Source organism: Pristiophorus japonicus, chromosome 1 (genome assembly GCF_044704955.1).
Source record: "Pristiophorus japonicus isolate sPriJap1 chromosome 1, sPriJap1.hap1, whole genome shotgun sequence".
In the NCBI taxonomy this organism is placed as follows: domain Eukaryota; kingdom Metazoa; phylum Chordata; class Chondrichthyes; family Pristiophoridae; genus Pristiophorus; species Pristiophorus japonicus.
In genome coordinates, this window is record NC_091977.1 from 187,204,909 (window position 1) to 187,230,712 (window position 25,804).

The 25,804-nt window shown below is 42.9% G+C and overlaps 1 protein-coding gene across 4 annotated transcripts in view; it reads right to left on the reverse strand.

The window, feature by feature from the left end:
- xrcc4 (X-ray repair complementing defective repair in Chinese hamster cells 4) overlaps positions 1–25,804 on the reverse strand; it is a 691,243-nt gene that overhangs the window by 621,062 nt on the left and 44,377 nt on the right. For all 4 annotated transcript variants that reach the window (XM_070885488.1, XM_070885479.1, XM_070885499.1 and 1 more), the window contains exons 2-3: positions 17,691–17,849; positions 11,267–11,454 (exon numbers count right to left, since the gene is read on the reverse strand). In XM_070885488.1, the coding sequence (XP_070741589.1) occupies positions 11,267–11,454; positions 17,691–17,829 (327 nt within the window). In that variant the 5' untranslated portion in view covers positions 17,830–17,849. The remainder of the gene's footprint in view (positions 1–11,266; positions 11,455–17,690; positions 17,850–25,804) is intronic.

Genomic DNA, 25,804 nt, shown 5'->3' on the forward strand with positions numbered 1-25,804 from the left:
CTCTTCCCCCCCCCCAACCTCTCCTTCCTCCTCTCTCCCCCCCCACCTCTCCTTTCTCCTCTCTCCCCCCCCCACCTCTCCTTCCTCCTCTCCCCCCCCCACCTCTCCTTCCTCCTCTCTCCCCCTCCCACCTCTCCTTCCTCCTCTCTCCCCTCCCACCTCTCCTTCCTCCTCTCTCCCCCTCCCACCTCTCCTTCCTCCTCTCTTCCCCCCCCCACCTCTCCTTCCTCCTCTCTCCCCCCCACCACCTCTCCTTCCTCCTCTCCCCCCCTCCCCACCTCTCCTTCCTCCTCTCTCCCCCCCACCTCTCCTTCCTCCTCTCTCCCCCCTCACCTCTCCTTCCTCTCTCTCCCCCCACCTCTCCTTCCTCCTCTCCCCCCCCCCCACCTCTCCTTCCTCCTCTCCCCCCCCCTCTCCTTCCTCCTCTACCCCCCCCACCACCACCTCTCCTCTTCCCTCCCCCCACCACCTCTCCTCTTCCCTCCCCCCACCCCTCCCACCTTCCCCCCACCTCCCCCTCTCCTCCCACCCCCTTCTCCTGCTCTTCTTTCCCCTCCCCCCTCCTCCTCCTCCTCCTCTTTCCCCTTCCTCCTCTCCCCCCCCCACCTCTCCTTCCTCCTCTCCTCTTCCCTCCCCCCACCCCTCCCACCTCCCCCTCTCCTCCCACCCCCTTCTCCTGCTCTTCTTTCCCCTCCCCACTCCTCCTCCGCCTCCTCTTTCCCCTTCCTCCTCCTCCTCCTCCTCTTCTTCTTTCCCCTCCCCACTCCTCCTCCTCCTCCTCCTCCTCCTCCTCCTCTTTCCCCTCCCCACTCCCTCTCCTCCTCTTTCCCCTCCCCCCCTCCTCTTCCTCTTTCCCCTCCTCCTCTCTCCCCCCACCCCTCGCTGTCAGAATCACAGAGATACTGACAGAGAGAGGGGCGCTGACAGAGAGAGAAAGAGACACACTGGGGGGGGCGTCCCAGCACGCTGTTGGAGGGCTCCCGGTGCTGCAGTAGGTGAATAGAAACGTAATTTTTTATTTATTGATTGATTTTTTTTTAAAAAAATTTATTTTGTATTTTTTTTATTTTTTTTTATTGATTTATTGGTTGATTTATCATTTATTATTGATGATGGCTCTTTATTTGTAAAAGTAAAGCGTTTAATGTTTGCAAACTTCCCCACCCCCCGGCCCCATCTCTTGTTCCCTGCGCCTGATTTATAAGTGTAGGCAAGGTTTTTCTGAGCGTACAAAAATCTACGCTTACTCCATTCTAAGTTAGTTTGGAGTAAGTTTTCGTCGCCTAAACTTGCAAAACAGGCGTAAGTGGCTGGTAACGCCCCTTTTGAAAAAAAAAACTGTTCTAAAACAAAACTATTCTAACTCTCTAGAATTGGAGCAAACTAAATGCCGACAATTGCAATTTCTTAGATACTCCATTCTAAACGAGCCGAAACTTGAGCCCGTGGGATTGGTCAGTGATGCTGAACCAGAGTATCCAGTGTACAAACCCAAATGAAAAACAGAGTTCATCTCAAACTTCTGTGTTATCTCCCTTATCTCTAAAATTAGTTTGTTGATTGCAGTTTGAGAAATACTTCAAACAAATGCATCATTTTGTATAATTATTGAAGAGTAGAAAAATGTACAGCAATTACAGAACATTTAATTTACAGTAATATCTAAAAAGGTGAGATAATTTAATACGCATTCAAATATTCAAGGGGTACGGTGGCATAGCGGTTATGTTACTTGACTCGTAATCCAGAGGCCTCGGCTAATGATCCAGAGACATGAATTCAATTAAATAAATCTGGAATATAAAAAAGCTACTCCAGTAATCGTGACCATGAAACTCCAGATTGTCGTAAAAACCCATCTGGTTTACTAATGTCCTTTAGGGAAGGAAATCTGCCACCCTTACCCGGCGTGGATTATGTGTGACTCCAGATCCACAGCAATGTAGTTGACTCTTAACTGCCCTGTACCACTGTACTGTATTGAAGGTGGCAGCTCACCACCAACTTCTCAAGGGGCAATTAATGGTGGGCTGCCCGTGCTGGCCTTAACCCTGAATTTAAAAAAAACATAACTAGGGGAGGGGGCTAGGCTACAATTTAAGGCAGAGATTAAAGAGAAACAAATGAAGTTTCACCCATTTCTAAGAATCATCTAAACACAAATATGTCATTACAGTCTTGGGCCCTGTCCCTTGTATATTGGGCCGGAATTTGCAGTCAGAGGCATACATCCGGAGTACGCTTCCAACCTGATAAAAAAATCCATACCTACCTGCTGGCTCCCGGGCTTCGGAGACTTTGGGTACTGGGACTACTGGCGTACGCCTGCATAAAGACCCACAGATCCCAGGGACTCAAGCAGTTCTCGGAAGCCTTCTTGGGATCATGTGGGCCAGGCCCTCCTTTTAGAAAGGAGGATTCCTCATATGCTTATGGGGATTCCATTTACAAATGAGATCGCCATAAGCAAGAACTCAATTCCCAAATAATTCAATAATTTAGACAACTGGAAGAAAAATAAATGTTCCCATTTTCACATTCAATTAATTAATGAAGCAGTTACAATAAAAAATTAAATTTTTTGAAAAATTTAAATCATTTTGATCAAAGCCAAAATGTATATAAACTAATTGCCAATGTTTGTGTATGACATTTTTTATTTTTTAATTATTAATTTAACATTTATATTAACACTTACGCTGGTGAAAGCATAAGAACATAAGAAATCGGAGTAGGTCGTCATTTGGCCCCTCGAGCCTGCTCCGCCATTCAACAAGATTATGGCTGATCTGATCATGGACTCAGCTTCACTTCCCTATCCGCTCCCCATAAACTTTGACTCCCTTATCGCTCAAAAATCTGTCGATCTCCACCTTAACTATATTCAAATCCCCAGCCTCCACAGCTCTCTGGGGCAGAGAATTCCATAGATTACAACCCTCAGCAAAATTTCTCCTCATCTCAGTTTTAAATGGGCGGCCCCTTATTCTAAGACTATGTCCCCCAGTTTTAGTTTCCCCTATGAGTGGAAATATCCTCTCTGCATCCAACTTGTCGAGCCCCCTCATTATCTTATGCTTCAGTAAGATCACCGCTCATTCTTCTGAACTCCAATGTGTATCGGCCCAACCTACTCAACCTATTCTTCATAAGTCAAATCCCTCATCTCCAGAATCAACCTAGTGAACCTTCTCTGAACAGCCTCCAAAGCAAGTATATCCTTCCTTAAATACGCAGATCAAAACTGTATGCAGTACTCCAGGTGTGGCCTCACCAATACCCAGTACAGTTGTAGCAGGACTTCTCTGCTTTTATACTCTATCCCCCCAATATTCCATTTGCCTTCCTGATTACTTGCTGTACCTGCATAGTAACTTTGTGTTTCATGCACAAGGACCCCCAGGTCTCTCTGTACTGCAGCACTTTGTAATTTTTCTCCATTTAAATTATAATTTGCTTTTATATTATTTCTGCCAAAGTGGATAACCTCACATTTTCCCACATTATACTCCATCTGCCAAATTTTTGCCCACTCACTTAGCCTGTCTATATCCCTTTGCAGATTTTTTGTGCTCTCCTCACAATTTGCTTTCCCACCCATCTTTGTATTATCAGCAAACTTGACTACATTACACTCGGTCCCTTCATCCAAGTCATTAATATAGATTGTAAATAGTTGAGCACCCAGCACCGATCCCTGTGGCACCCCACTAGTCACTGTTTGCCAACCAGAAAACAACCCATTTATCCTGACTCTCTGTTTTCTGTTAGTAAACCAATCCTCGATCCATGCTAATATATTACTCCCAACCCAGTGAGCTTTTATCTTGTGCAGTAACCTTTCGGGAGGAGCGGTCTAGCATTGCGAGACCTAACCGGGTGCGGGACTACAAAAGGCGGCAGTAGTTCAGGAGGAGCCGTTCGGGAGGAGTGGCCTAGCATCGCGAGACCTGACCTGGAGTGGAACTACAAAAGACAGCCGAAGTTCGGGAGGAGCGGTCTAGCATCGTGAGACTACAAAAGGAGGCAGCAGTTCAGGAGGAGCAAGCTGCAGCAGCGACAACAGTTAAGGGACAAAAAGTAAAAAGAATCAAAATCAAAGTGTGACGTCACAGCCAAACAGGTAAGTGATTGGCTGATGGATTGGTATTTTTCTTTTCTTTAAAAAAAAACCTTGGGCATTGGTGTAAGTTAGGAGCTGCAATTAAATAGATAAGTGATCTTTATTATCTAAGGAAAACAAATTAATTCAATCAGCTGTTTGCTGAGTAGTTGTTGGGTGTGTTTTGCTAAGGTTTAGAGTTTAGTTCTACTTGATAGTTCCGAGTATAACTAGAGGATGGCAGGGCAGCTCAATCCCATGGATTGCACATCCTGTGGCATGTGGGAAGTCCTGGATGCTTTGTGCAGCCAGAACGACAATGGGTGCAAGAGGTGTCTCGAGCTGCGCCAACTCGAGCTCCGGCTGGAGTCACTGCGGTGCATCCGCGAGACCGAGAGCTACATGGGTAGCACATTTCTCGAAGTGATCACCCCGCAGCTTAAGAGAGTGCAGGCAGAGGGGGACTGGGTGACAGCCGGACAGAAGAGGACTAGGCAGGTAGTGCAGGAGTCCTCGGAGTCCATCTTGCTCTCCAACCGGTACTCTGTTCTGAGTACCGGTGAGGTCGATGGTGGCTCTGGGGAGTGCAGGCAGAGCCAAATCCACAGCACCACGGGTGGCTCAGCTGCACGGGGGGGGGGGGGGGGGGGGGGGCGGGGGGGAGGAAGAAGAATAGAAGAGCTATAGTGGTAGGGGATTCAATAGTCGGGGGGCAGACAAGCGTTTCTGCGGCCGCAGACGTGACTCCAAGATGGTATGTGCCTCCCTGGTGCCACGGTCAAGGATGTCACCGAGCAGCTGCAGGGCGGCATTCTGGGGGGAGGGAGAACAGCCAGGTCGTGGTCCATATCCGGACCAATGACATAGGTAGAAAGAGGGATGAGGTCCTGGAGGCAGAGTTTAGGGAGCTAGGAGAGAGATGAAAAAGCAGTACCTCAAAGGTAGTAATCTCTAGATTACTCCCGGTGCCACAAGCTAGTGAGTACAGAAACAGGAGGATAGAACAGATGAATGTGTGGTTGGAGAGATGGTGCAGAAGGGAGGGCTTTAGTTTCCTGAGGCATTGGGACCGCTTCTGGGGGAGGTGGGATCTGTACAAGCCAACAATATCCTCACGGGGGGTCGGGGGGTTGCTAGTGCCGTTGGGGAGGGGTTTAAACTAGCTTGGCAGGGGGATGGGAATCTGAGAATAGATTCAGTAGGGAGGGAAGTAAAGCTGGAATAAAAAGCAAAAATAAAGAAAGTGAGTATGAAGAACAGAGGGAAAAAAAGGGTAAAAACGCAAATTTAAAGGCTCTTTGTCTAAATGCACGTAACATTTGTAACAAAATAGATGAGTTGTCAGCACAAATAGATACAAATGGATATGATCGATACACATTACAGAGACGTGGTTGCAAGGTGACTAGGACTGGGAACTAAATATTCAGGGTTATTCGACAATCCGGAAGGCCAGACAGAAAGGAAAAGGAGGTGTGGTAACTCTGTTGATAAAGGATGGAATCACTAATAGTGAGAAACAATATTGGCTCAAATGATCAGGATGTTGAAACAGTTTGGGTGGAGATAGGAATAATAAGGGGAAAAAGTCACTAGTGGGCATAGTCTACAGGCCCCCTAACAGTAGCAACTCTGTTGGTCGGAGTATAAACCAGGAAATAGTGGGGACTTGTAAAAAAGGGAACAACAATAATAATGGGTGATTTTAACCTCCATATTGATTGGACAAATCAAATTGGTCAGGGTAACCTTGAGGAAGAGTTCATCGAATGTATACGGAAAGGGTTCCTTGAGCAGTATGTAACGGAACCAACCAGGGAGCAGGCTATCTTAGATTTGGTCCTGAGTAATGAGACAGGATTAATAAACAATCTCCTAGTAACATTTGTAACAAAATAGATGAGTTGTCAGCACAAATAGATACAAATGGATATGATCTGATAGACATTACAGAGACGTGGTTGCAAGGTGGAGTTCAGAAGAATGAGAGGGGACCTCATAGAAACATTTAAAATTCTGACGGGGTTAGACAGGTTAGATGCAGGAAGAATGTTCCCAATGTTGGGGAAGTCCAGAACCAGAGGTCACAGTCTAAGGATAAGGGGTAAGCCATTTAGGATCGAGATGCGGAGGAACTTCTTCACCCAGAGAGTGGTGAACCTGTGGAATTCTCTACCACAGAAAGTTGTTGAGGCCAATTCACTAAATATATTCAAAAAGGAGTTAGATGAGGTCCTTACTACTAGGGGGATCAAGGGGTATGGCGAGAAAGCAGGAATGGGGTACTGAAGTTGAATGTTCAGCCATGAACTCATTGAATGGCGGTGCAGGCTAGAAGGGCCGAATGGCCTACTCCTGCACCTATTTTCTATGTTTCTATGTTTCTATGATCCTCTTGGAATGAGTCATCAGAGCATGGTTGAATTTCAAATTCAGATGGAGGGTGAGAAAGTTGGATCTCAAACCAGCATACTAAGCTTAAATAAAGGAGACTACAAAGGTATGAGGGCAGAGTTGGCTAAAGTGGACTTGGAAAATAGATTGAAGTGTAGGACGATTGATGAACAGCGGTGTACATTTAAGGAGATATTTCATAACTCTCAAGAAAAATATATTACTGTGAGGAGAAAAGGGTGTAAAAGAAAAGATAGCCATCTGTGGCTAACTAAAGAAATAAAGGATTGTATCCAACTAAAAACAAGGGCATACAAAGTGGCCAAAACTAGTGGGAGGACAGAAGATTGGGAAGCTTTTAAAAAAATTATATTAAATGGTGGACCGGAATGGGAGGTAGTGACTAGTGGGGTGCCGCAGTGCTGTGATCCCAGCTCTTTACAATATACATAAATGATTTGGATGAAGGAATTGAGTGTAATATCTCCAAGTTTGCAGATGACACTAAACTGGGTGGCAGTGTGAGCTGTGAGGAGGATGCTAAGAGGCTGCAGGGTGACTTGGACAGGTTAGGTGAGTGGGCAACTGCATCGCAGATGCAGTATAATATGGACAAATGTGAGGTTATCCACTTCAGTGGCAAAAATACGAAGGCAGAATATTATCTGAATGGTGGCAGATTAGGAAAAGGGGAGGTGCAACGAGACCCGAGTGTCATGGTTCATCAGTCATTGAAAGTTGGCATGCAGGTACAGCAGGCAGTGAAGGAGGCAAATGGCATGTTGGCCTTCATAGCTAGGGGATTTGAGTATAGGAGCAGGGAGGTCTTACTGCAATTGTACAGGGCCTTGGTGAGGCCTCACCTGGAATAGTGTGTTCAGTTTTGGTCTCCTAATCGGAGGAAGGACGTTCTTGCTATTGAGAGAGTGCAACGAAGGTTCACCAGACTGATTCCAGGGATGGCTGGACTGACATATGAGGAGAGACTAGATCAACTGGGCCTTTATACACTGGAGTTTAGAAGGATGAGAGGGGATCTCATAGAAACATATAAGATTCAGATGGGACTGGACAGGTTAGATGCGGGAAGAATGTTCCCGATGTTGGGGAAGTCCAGAACCAGGTGACAGTCTAAGGATAAGGGGTAAGCCATTTAGGACCTAGATGAGGAGAAACTTCTTCACTCAGAGTTGTTAACCTGTGGAATTCTCTGCCGCAGAGAGTCGTTGATGCGAGTTCATTGGATATATTCAAGAGGGAGTTAGATATGGCCTTTAACGCTGAAGGGATCAAGGGGTATGGAGAGATAGCAGGAAAGGGGTACTGAGGTGAATGATCAGCTATGATCATATTGAATGGTAGTGTAGGCTCCAAGGGCCGAATGGCCTACTCCTGCACCTATTTTCTATGTTTCTAATACAAACAAACAGCTACTGAAAAGTTGGATCCAAGATTCAGCATTTACAAAACCTACCTGTGCTGCAAAAGATAACACTTAAAAATGTCCAATATCTACTTAAAATCTTAAGATGCATTAAAGTTTGCCAAATTAGACAATTTTTTTCATCAGTACTAAATGAAGACTTTCAGGACAAAACAATATTGTAAAGCTGGTAAGTTAACACGGTCATTTCATTTAAAGGCAATCTATTATTTGTCTTCAAAATGTTGTATGTGACCAATAAAGGTTACCCCTATCCCATGACATTAGATAAATAACTTTTTCACCTACTTAGATCATGGGCTAACTCTGTGACTGTGCTGTGGTGTTTGTTTAGGTGGCAGTGGTTTGACTGGTCAGTCTAGAATCTTTGGCGGCCCCTCACTGAGCCTGGTGTGTGGGTGGCCCAGATTGCACTGCAGCTGGTGATGACATACAACTGCCTTTCTGTGCATCAACCCCACTAAAGACACTGTTGTTTTAATGCCGTGACCGAGCACTTACTTAGTACTTGCGCCTCCCAAAACCTATTCTGTGGTCCATCTTCATTCCATGTTTATGATTCATGATGTAGCCACTGGTTAAATTGTAGATAATTTGTCCTTACATTATGCTCGTCAATATGCATCAATCAAAAGTCATTTCATAGACCCATCCAAAAGTTAGTGGGAATAGCAATCTCGTATGCAGTTTTAGTCATTTTACTTTTAATAATTTGAGACATTAAAGGTAGTCAATTTGTAGGCTTTTTCCTTTTACACACTGCATTGCTTTAATTTTAGTAATCATTACAAACTAAATGGGCCGAAAATTGCGGCCTGGCCAGGTCCATATGAAGTGCGCACAGACCCAGCAAGGTGTCGCAAAATCCGGTTCTCGGGGCGCAATACGCATGAGCCGAAAACTGGCTTTTCCAATCTGTCAACATTTCTTCAGACAGATCGAACGCATCTCTGCAGGAAGGACGTCTGCACGGCAGAGACTGGGCTATTTGCCCAACTCATTCCCAGCGAATGTCCTTCAAACTTTTAGGCCTGGTAAAATCAGACGCATAGCTTACTTTTACCAGTGTAACACTTTTAAAACATAGAAAAAATAATTTTAATCATTCATTTTTATGCTAAAAAACCGTGTCCATTGAGGTAAGTTTATTTTTAACTATTAAAACACATTAAAAAAATTCCAAAAAATATTTTTTTCTAAAACATTTAATTTCAATTAATTTTAAATATGTGAGGTGTTTTTTTTTTATTTATTGTGCTGTGTTTCTTGTTTTAGGTGGTTATTCTCATTGAAAGTAATGGGAATTCGTACAAACGGAGTTCCCATTATTATCAATGAGACTACGAGTTAGTGATTGGTGGTCCAAGCCCACGATTGCAACACAGATGTCCATACATGGAAGACAGATCTCCGTACCTGCGCAGCAAATGAAGGCCTCAGACTGGAATCCTACATTTCTCCGGGACCAACATGAAGTTTTATAGATTTTTTTCAGGTCGGATGCCTTCATACGAAGGAAGCCTCCAACCATAATTTTCCCCCCTATATTTACCATGTATAACTTGACTGACAACTTTCCACTTTATAAAAAAGATTCTTGTAGATACAAGTTCAAATTGAGGCTGATATTGTTCCCATTCTACTGATACATTGTTTTATCAATGTTTGTCTCTGCTCAAACATGACTGGAGTTCTTATCCTCAGAACTCTAGCGATGTACTTATAAGACATTCAAGAGATTGAGTGGGAAGGTTGGAAGAAATTTGCTTTCTAAAACTAGACTACAATTCAATCCATATTTTATGATACCTTGATAGACCACTGTTCCTTGACAGAGTGGATGAGCTACAGCACACAATTAATAAAGGGAATAGCAATATTTAAACAGAAATATGTCCTTTGTACATCATTCAGTATCGCAATCCAGTCCCCACTTACCTGGACTTCCAGGCCTCCCCTTAACTAATAGTAATGGTTGGGCTTTTGGCTTATGCAAGTAAATTCTGGTGATGCATATGTTTATATGTCAATTACAGCTTCTAGCAAAAAAAAACTCCAACACTAATTTCAGTAATGCCTGCTAAGAAGTCAGGTTTTTGACAAAGAAAATCTCCATCTGATTTACGGATACTAGTCCCATAGGCAGATTCCAATATTCTATCTATGAAAGGCACTGATGAAAACAATGTCACACCGACATCATAGATATATCAATTATGTGTTTGCATTCACTCAAACACGTCCTGTTCCTAGCAGATCTACTTATAAATTAAAAATAAAATATTCAACTAGGAAAATTCACCTGTAAACTTATTAAAATACGACAATACCTGTAATGATCTGATGGAGCATGTATGGGCACATGTAGAATATATGTGCAGATACTTCATTTTTGAAAGCATCTGATGAGAAGGTATCTCAAATAAAGTTTGTTTAATTCTGACACAGACACAGCACTATAATAAATTCCCAAGTTACAATATAAAACCTCAAGAAAATCCAGATTACCATTTCAATAAAAACATTTAAAAAGAGATGATTTTATTGTAAGATAGTTTGTAAATTTCAACAAGCTCGCTCTTTAGAATATTATTGGCATGTGCAAATATTTACAAAGTAACAAAATTTACTTTTTTTCACAAAACAAGAACTTGTATAACCAGATGTCAGCCAATGAAGTTCTGAAATGCAACCACTATCTGTGACATCAGGCTATTTCAAGTTAAAATAAAAAATGGCATAAATGGAACAGAACAGCAAGCAATGGAGAGCATGAATGAGGGGACAGGAACAGTAAGGATGGGGAGAGCAGAGGGACTGATTGAAGGATAATGGCATCAACTGAAATTACAATATTCTTTAAAAAAAACACAGATGTTTGATCTGCTTCTTTAATGTCATCAGGCTAGAATCAGAATTCATAAAATCGATAGGACATTGACACATAAATGTTTTGGAAATGACATTGTACTTTTAACACAGCTTTAGAAAAAACACCAATGAATCACAATCCTAAATACACGGACTCGGAAATTAAACTCTTGGGTCTGTATTACAGGAAGGACTATGTGTTCCATCTTTCCGGGATTTGCATTTTGCATCCATCATTGCAAAATCAGAAGATTCGGAGAAATGTCTTTATACAAATATGTTTTTCAAGCTTGAAATGCACATTCATAAATAATCACCCATTTATACTCTGACTAGAATATTAACAAAGACATTACTTCAAAACAAAATACAGTATAGCAGTTACTATAACCTTCTTATCCCTTTACCTAAATAAAAACATTTGTACTTGAGATACAAAATGGAACTGTACTTACTGAGATGTCTTGTAAAAGCTTCTCATATGAGAAATGGAAAACTTCTTTGTCACTATCCTTTAAAAAGTCAAAGCTGTAGCTTTTTGTTCTGTCTTCACCCATTGTCAGTGCTCTTCGAAGTTCATCCACATATTTTTCTCTGACCATTTCAGCTTCTTTTGCTTCCATCGTTACTTGATTACTTGACACTATGAGTAGAATCAGTAAATTAAATATGCCAGATAATTTCATTTTTAATTTAGTTAGTCACAAAAATAAAAGCATATTCACCTGCCGAGAGCCAGAATTCTGATTCACAAATTCAAAAGTACAACCTCTCATGTGTGATCAAACATGCCGACTATCGGTGTTTTGCATTGATGCGGTTTTGGGGACCCAGTCAGAATGTCAATGTTTGCTGACACAAATAAAACTGGTCCCCTTCTGTGCCCGCCTGCTTATTCGTTTGCTTGTCCCTTGATCCACTGGCTCTGCACCAGACAAGGCCTATTTCTTTCTGCGCGTCCCCATCACTAATGGCTCAAATACTACCTTTGTATACCGTGATCCAGAACTTTTATGAGAACAAGAGATTCCACAAATGTGCTGAGAGGAGAAGCAGGGCCTGCCTGGTGTGTAGACTCAGTTGCTCAGCAGGTGTAGGGGAGGGTTGGTTGAGATGGTTGACAAGGGGAAGGGGCAGAATAACAGCAGATGATGGGGCAGTAAATGGCAGCAAATGGGGAAATGGATAAAAGGAGGGAAGAAAACAAAGGGGTGAGAGAAAGGAATATGGCTGGTATTGAAGAGGGAGGTAAATGGATGACAGCAAAGGATATTGAAGGGGATGGAGAAGTAGAAGAGAGCTAGAGCTAGGGTGCTCCCCCGATTCTCTCTAATTTCTGTCCCCCGAGCAGATGTCGGCCCAGTTTGTGACCTGCAAGGCTGGCACTTACACTACTTGCAGCAGCCTCGCAGGCACTGGGAAATCTCTGCTTTGGGGCACTAAGATGTCGCTGCACATAGCGATGACATCATCGGCAGTTACGCGGCTGCCCGGGCATTACCAGCAGGGTGTAGCGCTACCGTGGCAGTGCCTCTGCTAACTCCCGCGTAATTTTGCGGGAGCCAGTAGTGCACCCCCCATCCCGTCCCAAAACTGTTTTGCACCTCTTAGCACCCTCCGGAGGCGCTATCGTGCATCGCAAAACAGGGCAATTTTGACCCCTTGGATCTCGCGCTTTAGGTTTTCACGTACTTAAAAAAATGTTTTCCTTAATTACAAATATCACTCAAGATGCAAGGGACAAAATTTTTACCTAACCTGCTGATCGGGAAACTGACGAGATTGGATGCAATACTGGTTTTACGCCCTGCCTGACTTTGCATTCCATCGATGGGCAGGGTGTAAAACTGACGTTACACCAGATCCCGAGGGTTTCTTGCCCAGTGAGTTAGGTTTAAATTCCACCCCTTCCTTTCATGCCAGGACTATTTTTGAGTTGTCATCTTTTGAAGCTGTTAAGAGTTTATGCTTTTTTTCATAAATGTTGGCATGTGTGTGTGACATCATTCTATATTGCAGGAGAGTTTTACCAATAGAAGGGGAATATATACAGATTGTAGCTGCCAAAAAACTGACCTATCTGCATAGTAGTGAGCAGTTTTAACTAGATTATGGTGAAATGGAGTTTAATAAAAAAGGTAAAATGGATCATTAATAGTTCAGTAAATGCAACAATAACTTGCATTTATATAGCGCCTTTACCATAGCAAAATGTCCCAAGGCGCTTCAGAGGAGCGTTATCAAGCAAAATTTGACACCAAGCAACATAGGAAGATATTCGGACAGGTGACCAAAAACTTGGTCAAAAAGCGAGGCCATAAGAGATTTGAAAACAAGGAATAGAATTTTTAAATTGAATACTGAGAACCAATGTAGTCAACAAGCAATACTCATGTACAGCTTTAAAAAAAATATTTCATCTTTTTCACTATGCTTAAAAAAGGAATCTGATTGAAGGCATCTCATTAAGGATAGTTAGAGATGTGCAGAATTTTTATTCATGTTACACCTTTAATTGTTGAGTCCACTGGTACCTATTTTGGAAAAAGCTCCACATTCACCACACTTGGAATAAATAAAAAATCAGAAAGATAGGTTTCCCTTGAGAGCTGATAAGTTGCAGCCTCTACATAACTTCATTCAGCCAGATGATTTTAGCCTCAGTTATACAGAAACATTTCAAATGCGTCCGTTTCTCATGCTAGATTAAAGTGAGTCATTCGATGCTTACATTAAAATCATAAAACAAATTTAGTTTTGTTTGTTTAAAACTTTAACATAACAAAATGTCATCTGTGTTATTTCTGGTTTGATTTATTGCGCCTACTTTGTCCAAGTGCAAGAAGGCCTGAGCACATAAAACTCACTGGTAAAAACTGATTCAGCATTGAATCTGCAACTCAAACATTTTGGGCTTAATTTCCCCAGTGATTTGCACCTTTTTTTGAAGTGGCCGCTTTTTCTGGACTAACTTAAAAATCCACAGTAGCCCCAATCAATTTTCACCAGCGTAACTCATTTCGTTGCATTTTTTTTTCGGTCAGTTTTTTTTTCATCCAAAGGGGGCGTAACCAGCCACCTATGCCAATTCTGGCCATTTCGTGAACTTCGGCCAGCTGATAGTTACTCCATTTCTGCATAGGCCAGCGTATGTGGCCTGTCGAGAAAACCCTTGCAGAGAGTTAAAGAAATCGGCGCAGGTAAGTAAATCGGAGGCCATTCGGCCTGGGCTAGGGGGGGGGAAGCAGGGTGGACCAGGACCGGCACTCACTCGGGGATCGGAGCGGGTCGGTGGGGGAATGAGCGCACTGACCGGCACTCACTCGGGGCCACAGCGGACCGGGACCGGCACTCACTCAGGGCCACAGCAGACCAGGACCGGCACTCACTCAGCGGGTCAGCGGGGAAGGGAGCGCACTTATTGGCAAGCCCTTCGGCCTGGGCTAGGGGCGGGAAGTGGAACGGACCGGGAAAGCACTCACTCGGGTACGGGAGAGGGTTGGCGGGGGAGGGAGCAACTGTTTTAGCCAGAATGCCTCTGGAAGTGCCATAGCTGTTTTGGAGGTAAAAGATCATGGCGTATCAGGAGGGCCATTACTCAGATAACTCCTCAGTGACGGCAGAAGCACAAGTCCAAAGTCAACTTATCAATAAAGTGTTTGCAACTGTTTAACAATCTCCCTTTGTCATCATTTAACCCCACCTTTACAAAAATTACAGGTCCTTTAATCCAGTATCCATTCTATATCACGTCACATCGGAATTCTTTGGCCCTACATGGTCATCCAAACCTACGTAACATGAATGAATAACTAAGCATGACATAAGTCCACAGTTTTCTGTATGACTATAATTTCCATGAATAACTAAAGACAAAATAAGTCAACATTCTCCTTTATTACAAGCAACTTAAAAGTGACCATAAACCATCCCATTCTTTCCTTATTCTATGCTTACCCTGGATATCTAAATGTGTCTTTCTTTCTCCTATTCTACTGCTTCTCCTAGTGCGCCAGCGTGTGATCCCAGTCCCGGTCTGGAGGCCTCTCGATTGCCAACTCGGAGCTGTACTGCGCACGCGCGTCCATTGCAGCGACGTCAAAAACTTACGTTTTTTTTCTCATGCATGCGCAGAAGGCCCGGCTGCATTTTTCGGCGCAGACAGCAGGCTCCACCCCCTGAGGCGACTGGCCATGCTGCACAGCTCTGGATTGCAGTATAAAGATCGGGGAAAGTTTGGACATGTTTTTCTGGTGCATTTTTGGACCTAAAAACCCGGCGTAACTCTGGCAATATGCCAGAAACCGGGCTTGGGCAAAATTGAGCCCTTTATCTTTACAATAAGCTTTACTGGCTTTGCACCAATGTAGAAGTTTTAACTGGATTGCATTTGTATCAATGCAAACAATTAATTTGGGTTGCATTAAATTACTCTATGCTTCTATTTCTCACAGTACATAGAAACATAGAAAAAGAGCCTGCACCACCATTCAATAAGATCATGGCTGATCATTCACCTCAGTACCCCTTTCCTGCTTTCTCTCATACCCCTTGATCCCTTTAGCCATCAGGGCCATATCTAACTCCCTCTTGAATATATCTAACGAACTGACATGAACTCTCTGCGGTAGAGAATTCCACAGGTTAACAACTCTCTGAGTGAAGAAGTTTCTCCTCAGCTCGGTCCTAAATGACTTAGCCCTTATCCTTAGTCTGTGACCCCTGGTTCTGGACTTCCCCAACATCGGGAACATTCTTCCTGATCTAACCTGTCCAGTCCCGTCAGAATTTTATATGCTTCTATGAGATCCCCTCTCATTCTTCTAAACTCCAGTGAATACAGGCCCAGTCGATCCAGTCTCTCCTCATATGTCAGTCCTGCTATCCCGGGAATCAGTCTGGTGAACCTTCGCTGCACTCCCTCAATAGCAAGAACGTCCTTCCTCAGATTAGGAGACCAAAACTGAACACAATATTCCAGGTGAGGCCTCACCAAGGCCCTGTAAAACTGCATTAAGAACTCCCTGCTCCTATACGCAAATCCCCTAGCTATGAAGGCCAACATACCATTTGCCTTCTTCACCGCCTGCTGTACCTGCATGCCAACTTTCATTTATGTACCATGACGCCTCGTTGCACCTCCCCTTTTCCTAATCTGCCGCCATTCAGATAACATTCTGCCCTCATGTTTTTGCCACCAAAGTGGATAACCTCACATTTATCCACATTATACTGCATCTGCCATGCATTTGCCCACTCACCTAACCTGTCCAAGTCACCCTGCAGCCTCTTAGCATCCTCCTCACAGCTCACACCGCCACCCAGCTTAGTGTCATCTGCAAACTTGGAGATATTACGCTCAATTCCTTCATCTAAATCATTGATGTATATTGTAAATAGTTGGGGTCCCAGCACTGAGCCCTGCGGCACCCCACTAGTCACTGCCTGCCATTCTGAGAAGGCCCCGTTTATTCCTACTCTTTGCTTCCTGTCTGCCAACCAGCTCTCTATCCACATCAATACATTACCCCCAATACCATGTGCTTTAATTTTGCACAATAATCTCTTGTGTGGGGCCTTGTCAAAAGTCTTTTCAAAGTCCAAATACACCATATCCATTGGTTCTCCCTTGTCCACTCTACTAGTTACCATCCTCAAAAATTCCAGAAGATTTGTCAAGCATGATTTCCCTTTCATAAATCCATGCTGACTTGGACCGATCCTGTCACTGCTTTCCAAATGCGCTGCTATTTCATCTTTAATAATTGATTCCAACATTTTCCCCACTACTGATGTCAGGCTAACCGGTCTATAATGACTCGTTTTCTCTCTCCCTCCTTTTTTAAAAAGTGGTGTTGCATTAGCTACCCTCCAGTCCATAGGAACTGATCCAGAGTCAATAGACTGCTGGAAAATGATCACCAATGCATCCACTATTTCTAGGGCCACTTCCTCAAGTACTCTGGGATGCAGACTATCAGGCCCTGGGGATTTATCGGCCTTCAATCCCATCAATTTCCCGAACACAATTTCCTGACTAATAAGGATTTCCTTCAGTTCCTCCTTCTTGCTAGAACCTCGGTCCCCTAGTATTTCCAGAAAGTTATTTGTGTCTTCCTTCATGAAGACAGAACCAAAGTATTTGTTCAATTGGTCTGCTATTTCTTTGTTCCTCATTATAAATTCACCTGATTCTGGCTGCAAGGGACCTACATTTGTCTTTACTAATCTTTTTCTCTTCACATATCTGTAGAAACTTTTACAGTTTTTATGTTCCCAGCAAGCTTCCTCTCATACTTTATTTTCCCCCTCCTAATTAAACCCTTTATCCTCCTCTGCTGAATTCTAAATTTCTCCCAGTCCTCAGGTTTGCTGCTTTTTCTGGCCAATTTATATACCTCTTCCTTGGATTTAACACTATCCCTAATTTCCCTTGTTAGTCACGGTTGAGCCACCTTCCCCGTTTTATTTTTACTCCAGACAGGGGTGTACAATTGTTGAAGTTCATCCAGGTGATCTTTAAATGTTTGCCATTGCCTATCCACCGTCAACCCTTTAAGTATCATTCGCCAATCTATTTTGCCACAGGGTAAATTTTCATTTTTACTGCCTGGATGTTATGTATCTACTGGGTGGAGCACAGAAAGGAAATGGCAGCCCATTAACAGAACCTGCCAGATTTTCCTTTCTTGGCTCTGCCCACACAATGCCAATGCTCATGCAGTAAAGACAAAAATCTACCTATAATCAGATCGCCATATTAGAAAGCATGCAACAGGCTTACAGACGCCGTCATCCGACAACAAATCTAAACAAGACAGTGCAGATGTGATTCCTGCAACAAGAACACAAAAAAGTTAAAAAGCACCTAAATAATACCTCTTCCACTCCAAGCCTGTTCTCCATTGCAGAGAGTCACAATAAAACCGTTTCCCAGGTCTTTCTCCCAACTCATCTGCAGATAGTATACGGTGTCTAGTGAGGAGAGTGGCCAGATTCTGCAAATATGCCGTTCCATTTTTATGTTCGTTTTAGTTTCTAAAAAAAACAGAAACAGAGTTATCTGGAACATCCAAATTACAGATCTATGACACTGGCATTTAGCAACTACAAAACAGTACATTTTCTGACTAAAACATTTTTAATTCTGATTCCGGAGCTTTCAGATAAATTACATTAATAGTCAGTTGTTCTAAGTATCAATATACGATGCAGTATATAGCCAGGATTAAGGTATGAGTTACAATTCAATCTCGTAGTTCTGGTCAGTTGTAAAAGTTTAAGTGATTTATGAAATGTATTTACGCAGCAAGTTATGATGATCTGGTACTCACTGCCTCAAAGAATGATGGAAGAATATTCAATAGTAACTTTCAAAATTGAATTGGATACATATTTGAAAAGGAGAAACTTGCAGAGGTTTGGGGAAGAGCACGGGAGTGGGACACATTGGATAGCTCTTCAAAGAGTTGTCACAATGGGCTAAATGACCTGCTATGCTGTGATTCTATGAACATCACAGAACCTGAAAATTAAATTAATTTCACTGTCAACTATTTACCATTCTTCATAATATGCAGTCAACATATTCCACACTTTCCTCAGCTTGTTGAGCATCATGAAGAGCCATGATGCAACTTCTTCTTGCATCTATTACTCTGTATTTGTGATTTTCACTTGGCTCCATCTTTTATCCCTTCGCTCTCTTTTTCTGTAAAGGCAGCAGTGCTAAAAAAAAAATGGTTTATACATATTCATTCATGTGATGTGGGCCTTGCTGGCAAGATCAAAATTAATTGCCCATCCCTTGTTGTCCTCGAGAAGGTGGTGGTGAGCAGCCTTCTTGAACCGCTGCAATCCATGTGGTGAAAGTACTCCCATAGTGCTGTTAGATAGGGAGTTCCAGAACTTTAACCCGGCGATGAAGGAATGGCAATACATGTCCAAGGCAGGATGTTGCATGACATGGAGGGGAACTTGGAGGTGGTGGTATTCCCATGTCCTTCTTCGTGGTCGAGGTCACAGGCTTGAAGCCTTGGTGAGCAGCTGACGTGCATCTTGAAGGTGGTACACACTGAAACCACACAGTGCGCTGGTTGTGAAGGGAGTGAATGTTTAAGATGGTAGATGGAGTGTCGACCAGGCGGGATGCTTTGTCCTGGATGGTGTTGAGCTTCTTGAATGTTGCTGGAGCTGCATTCATCCAGGCAAGTGGAGAGTATTCCATCACGCTCATGACTTGTGACTTGTGAATGGTGGAAAGGTTTTGGGGAGGCAGGAGGTGAGTCACTCGCTGCAGGATACCCAGCCTCTGACCTGCTCTTGCAGCCACAGTATTTATGTGGCTGGTCCAGTTATGTTTCTGGTCAATGGTGACCCCCAGGACATTGATGGTGAGGGATTTGATGATGATAATGCTATTGAAAGACATGGGAAGGTGGAGAGACTCTCTTTTGTTGGTGATGGTTATTGCCTGGCACTTGCGTGTCACGAATGTTACTTGCCACTTATCAGCCCAAACCTAAATGTTTTTCAGGTCTTGATGCATGTGAGCACGGACTGCTTCATTATCTGAAGAATCGCGAATGGAACATGAATGCTGTGCAATCATCAGCGAACATCCCCACTTCTAAACTTATGATGGAGAGGTCATTGATGAAGCAGTTGAAGATGGTTGGGCCTAGGAACTCCTACAGCGGTGTCCTGGGACTGAGATCACTGACCTCCATCAACCACAATGTTCTTTCTTTGTGCCAGGCATGACTCGAGCCAGTGGAGTTTTGCCCCTGATCCCCAGTGACTTCAGTTTTATCGGGGCTCCTTCACATTAGATTGATTAGATGGTGAAAGGAAGCACACGGACACATTGAGTGGAATGAAAAACAGAGGTAGAAACATAAAAGATTGAAGAGGAGCTTGGCAGTAAACATAAAATCATGGGTAGATCATGCAACACCATCATGTTGTGCACTATGGGGCTCTCAGGCTCACCACAAACAGAAAGAGGACCAAGCCTCAGCTCCCATAGCCTAGGCTGTAGCTGGACCTCGGGCCCTAGCTCACCCAACAACCTTGTTTTAATGTCTTATCCAAAAGTTAGCACCTGTGAGAATGCAACATTCCTACATTACAACAATGACTACACTGGGATACATGGGCCTCTCCGAACCTCCCAGGCCACCAGGTAAATTCATAGATATTTTTCAGGTCGGAGGCATTCGCCCGCTGGAAGTCTCCGACCGCAATTTCTGGGCCACTGGGAAGTAATGTCGAACTTGTAAAAGACCTTAATTGGGCACATTTGGAATAGTGTGTAGTTTTCGGAAGGATAGGAAAGCAACCTTAGAATGTGGTAACAACCTACTGAAGCTTCTACAGAGTGCTGCTGGATGCTGAATACCAACTACAGTGCATATAGATCGAGCTAAAGAGTTCCACAACCAAGGGATCAATGTGAAGCTTTCAAGTCTGACCACATCCAATCAAGAATGATGGTGGACAACCAGATACCTAATAAGGGAAATCACCATGAAATCCTCATACCCAAATATGAAGCTCAGCACTTGACTGCAAGACACAAAGCAAGTGTTTGCCAGCACCTTCAACCAGAAGCGCCAAGTAGATAATTCTACTTGGCCTGCTCCCAAGGTCATCACCATTATAGGTGACAGTGTTCAGCCAATTTGGTTCACTCCATTTGACATCAAGAAGTTAAGTGCAATGGCCCGCTACATAGAAACATAGAAAATAGGAGCAGTAGTAGGCCATTCGGCCCTTCAAGTCTGCACCGCCATTCAATATGAGTATGGATGATCCTCTATCTCAACACCGTATTCTCATTTTTCCCCCATACCCTTTAATGTCTTTTGTTTCAAGAAATCTCTCTCTCTCAAATATATTCAGTGACTTCGCCTCCACAGCCTTCAGTGGTAGAGAATTCCACAGGTTCACCACCCGCTGAGTGAAAAAATTCTCCTCATCTCGGTCCTAAATTTCCTACCCCATATCCTGAGACTGTGACCCCTTGTTCTAGACTTCCCAGCCAGGGGAAACATCCTCCCCGCATCCAGTCTATCCAACCCAGTCAAAACTTTATACGTTTCAATGAGATCCCCTCTCATTCTTCTAAACTCTAGTGAATACAGGCCTAGTCGACCCAATCGCTCCTCATACGACAGTCCTGCCATCCCAGGAATCAATCTAATGAACCTTTGCTGCACTCCCTCTATGGTAAGTATATCCTTTCTTAGGTAAGGAGACCAAAACTGCATACAATACTCCGGATGCGGTCTCACCAAGGCCCTGTATAACTGTAGTAAGACATCCTTGCTCCAAATCCTTTTGCAATAAAGGGCAACATACCATTTGCCTTCCTAACTGCTTGCTGCACCTGCATGTTTGCTTTCAATGACTGGTGTACAAGGATACCAAGGTCCCTCTGTACATCGACACTTCCCAAGCCGTCATGATTTAAATAATACTTTGTCCTTATGTTTTTCCAACCAAAGTGGATAACTTCACATTTATCCACATTATACTGCCATGCGTTTGCCCACTCACTCAACCTATCTAAATCGCCTTGCAGCGTCTTTGCATCCTCCTCACAACCCCATCTAGTTTTGTGACATCAGCAAACTTGGAAATATTACAGTTGGTTCCCTCATCCAAATCATTGATATTGTGAATAGCTGGGGCCCAAGCACTGATCCCTGTGGTACCCACTAGCCACTGCCTGCCATCCTGAAAAAGACCCATTTATTCCTAATCTCTGTTTCCTGTCAGTTAACCAATTTTCAATCCATGCCAATACATTACTTTCAATCCTATGTGCTTTAATTTTGCACACTGACCTCTTATGTGGGATTTTATCAAAGGCCTTCTAAAAATCCAAATACACTACATCCACTGGTTCTCACTTATCTATTCTATCAGTTACATCCTCAAAAAACTCCAGTCGGTTTGTCAAACATGATTTTCCTTTCATAAATCCATGTAGACTTTGTTTAATCCCATTAATATTATCTAAGTGTGCCGTTATCACACCCTTTATGATAGACTCTAGCATTTTCCCTCCTACTGATGTTAGGCTAACCAGTCTGTAGTTCCTTGTTTTCTCTCTCCCTCCTGTTTTTAAATAGGGGGGTTTACATTTGCCACCCTCCAATCTGCAAGAACGGTTCCATAATCTATAGAATTTTGGAAGATGACAACCAACACATCTACTATTTCCACGGCTACCTCTTTTATTACTCTGAGATGCAGGTCATCAGGCCCTGGGGATTTAACGGCCTTCAGTTCCATTAGTTTCCCCAGCACTATTTTCTTACTAATAATCATTTCTTTTCATTCCTCTTGCTCACTGGACCCTTGGTTCGCTAGAACTTCTGGGACATTATTTGTGTCCTCTTCCGTGAAGACAGAACCGAAGTATTTATTTAATTGTTCTGCCATTTACTTGTTCTCCATTACAAATTCTCCCATTTCTGTCTGTAAAGGACCTACATTTGTCTTTACTAATCTTTTTCTTTTTACATACTTGTAGAAACTTTTGCAGTTGGTTTTTATGTTCCTTGCAAGTTTATTCTCATACTCTATTTTTCATCTCTTAATCAATTTCTTGGTCCTTTTTTGCTGAAATCTAAACTGTTCCCAATCCTCAGGCGTGTTAATTTTTCTGGCAACTTTGTATAATTCCTCTTTGGATCAAATACTATCCTTAACTTATTTTGTTAACCATGGTTGAACCACTTTCCCTTTTGTGTTTTTACACCAGAAAGGAATGTATAACTGTTGCAATTCATGCATTTGTTCCTTAAATGTTAGCCATTGCCTATCCACCTACTCCCCAAGCCAAGCTGTTACAGTGCAGCTTTGACATTGGCATCTACTCAAAAATGTTAAATATTAACATTTAAAATTTTAAAGGATATGGTGACAAATCTGAGAAATGGAACCAAGTGATAGCTGTTGCAGAGAGCCAGTACCGCTGTGATGCACCAAACCTGTAAAATTCTATGGTTGCCTTTATAAATACGGAATTAACATATGGCTTAATGTATTTGTGGCTAGCTGTGGTGTGTCATTCTGGTGTGTAAAGCTCACATTTTGACAACTTTTCTATTTTTCAAGTCATCCACAATACAAGTGACAATTTGTCAACCAAGAAAGCAAGCAGCTCCTTTCTATAACAAACTGTTCGGAAGCATTTGACAATGGCCCTGTTCAATTTGTCCGAAAAGGCTTCTTCCATTTCGGTGGCTATGTGCCTTGCTTCCACTTATCATCATCATAGACAGTCCCTCGAAATCAAGGAAGACTTGCTTCCACTCTAAAAGTGAGTTCTTTCGTGACTGAACAGTCCAATACGGGAATTACAGGTGTCACAGGTGGGACAGACAGTCGTTGAAGGGAAGGGTGAGTGGGACAGGTTTGCCGTATGCTCCTTCCACTGCCTGTGCTTGTTTTCTGCATGCTCCCGGCGACGAGACTCGAGGTGCTCAGCACCCTCCCAACGTCTGACTAGAAACAGATACCGTAGCTAACAGCCCTCATCCTACACCAAAGTATTGCATTACCAGACCACTTACACACTCCATTTTAATTTAAACAAAGCAGGTCTCCACCCCCACCTCTCTATTTTGTCCAAGGCTTAGAACTAGATTTCTGCATTCGTTTTTGCATTCATTAGTTCTTATTTCTGGTAATGTGCTACTGTTGGCAGCTACATTACTTTTTTTTTAAGTGAAGGAATTGCAGCTTTGTTATATGTACTCTATTTGTTGTGTACCACACAGACTCTGCTTTTTTGTTGGCCAAGATAAGAATTTGATGCCAACTGTCCAAATCAAAGTATTGACTGCCATTTATCCTATATTATTCAAGTCAAAATATACAGCAATCTTTAAAATAATCTTTGTGTGATTAATGGGCACAGTAAGCCAACCACTTCACTCCACAAATTTGTTTTGAGATGTTAAATGCTACGACTGCTGCTTACACATTTTGTGTGTGATTTTTAGCCATTAAATTGATGGTTTTATTCCGAAAATAAATTTATAACTAGCATGATATTGGACATTTCTGTAATATAATAGGCCAAAATTGATTGGTAAATACAAAATTGAGACTAAAGTTTGCGTCAGAATTAAAAAATATATGTATTGTATGGGTGTTGAAGAAATATTCAGTCAGTGAAAGGCAACTTTGTTGGCAAAGAGCCCTCAATTGCCTTAAACTGACAAAAGTACTGTGAGGAGACTTCTAGCGTTGATTGTAACGAATAAAGATCATCACACTGAATGCTAATGAAACAAAGTGCTCAAGATAAACAGCTAATCCCAGCTGTTTGGAGCTCTCAATAAAGCTAATGTGGCTAAATTGCTACCACCTGCAGTCTCGACTTAGATCTTCAATTCTTACGCGGTGAGGTGCTGATATACAATTGACCTCGTATGCCCCAAGGAACAAATTGCTGGTTATCTTCGAGCTTCAATCAATCAAACTGAGGTGGGACGAGAATTTATAGCAACTAGAAAAGATTGACTGTCTCCATTCATGGAAGACGTGTGAATGAAGGAAGATAAAGGCAGCTATTTCAGTGGCTTTTGAACAAGGATCTACTGTAAGATGCGATACAAAAGAAACTAGTTTTGTATTTATTTACTAATAATTACTGTGAAGAGGTACATGAAGTCACACTGGATCAAGAATGAAGGAATTGTTCTCCAATTTAATTCCATCTGATTACGGCCGCCAAAATGATTTAAAATTATAAATTACTCTTTCATCTGTTAAATACATTTTTCACAAAAAATCTGGTTATTCTTCATACATCACTACCGTATGGTCTCAATCTGCCAGAGAAGCAGATTAGTATTGGCAACAGAAAGACTTGCATTTATATTGCACCTTTCATGACCACCAGACGTCTCAAAAGCACTTTACAGCCAATGAAGTACTTTTGAAGTGTAGTCACTGTTGTAATGTGGCAAACGCGGCAGCAAACTTGCAGGTAGTAAACTCCCACAAATAGCAACGTGATAATGACCTGTTTTTGTTATGTTGATTGAGGGATAAATATTGGCGAGGACACCGGGGATAACTCCCCTGCATCGCACTTCTTCAAAATAGTGCCACAGGATCTTTTACATTCACTGAGGGCAGATGAGGCCTTGGTTTAACGTCTTATCTGAGACGGCACCTCCGACAGTGCATCACTCCTTCAGCACTGCACTAGAATGTCAGCCTAGATGTGTGCGTGTGTTCAAGTTCTGGTAGTGGGACTTGAACCCACAACCTTCTGACTCAGAGGCGAGTATGCTTCCCCACTGAGCTATAGCTGACATCATGATACAAGTTGACATGGTACACTATTTCACACCGCTCATCAATGCCACTCCATAAGTAAGTCAATACGTAGATATGGCAGAGAGAAGCAACTTTTACATTTCCCCTAGTTGTCAGAAGAGTAGGCTAATAGAGCGGGTTTTCAGTTTTGTAATGTGACCTTCCTGTAAATCATTTGCACTCATGGATTCAGCATGTGCAAGCTAGTTGTGATATTCTGACCAGTGTGCATGATAGCACTGCAGATAGTGAAAATGTTCCTTACATGAGGACATTATGGTGCAGCAGCACATTCACTAGCCCAGTAAGACGAGGAATAACGGGGAAGTGCAAGTAAAAACGGATCTTCCTCACCGCCCATGTAAACAAACATCTGGCAGGGTTATGTGGCTATCGATGTCGGGAGGCCTGTGCTACACGATCCAGTCACCGACCTTGAGAGACCTGTGTTACAGGATCCAGGCCAGTTTAGGCTCTTGACCATTATTCCACAGAAAACATTTGGAAAATAGTTTTCACAGAATCATAAAATGATACAGCACAGGAGGCCATTCGGCCCATCGTGCCTGTGACAGCTCTTTGGTAGAGCTATCCAATTAGTCCCACTCCCCTGCTCTTTCCCCATAGCCTTATAAAGTTTTTCCCAT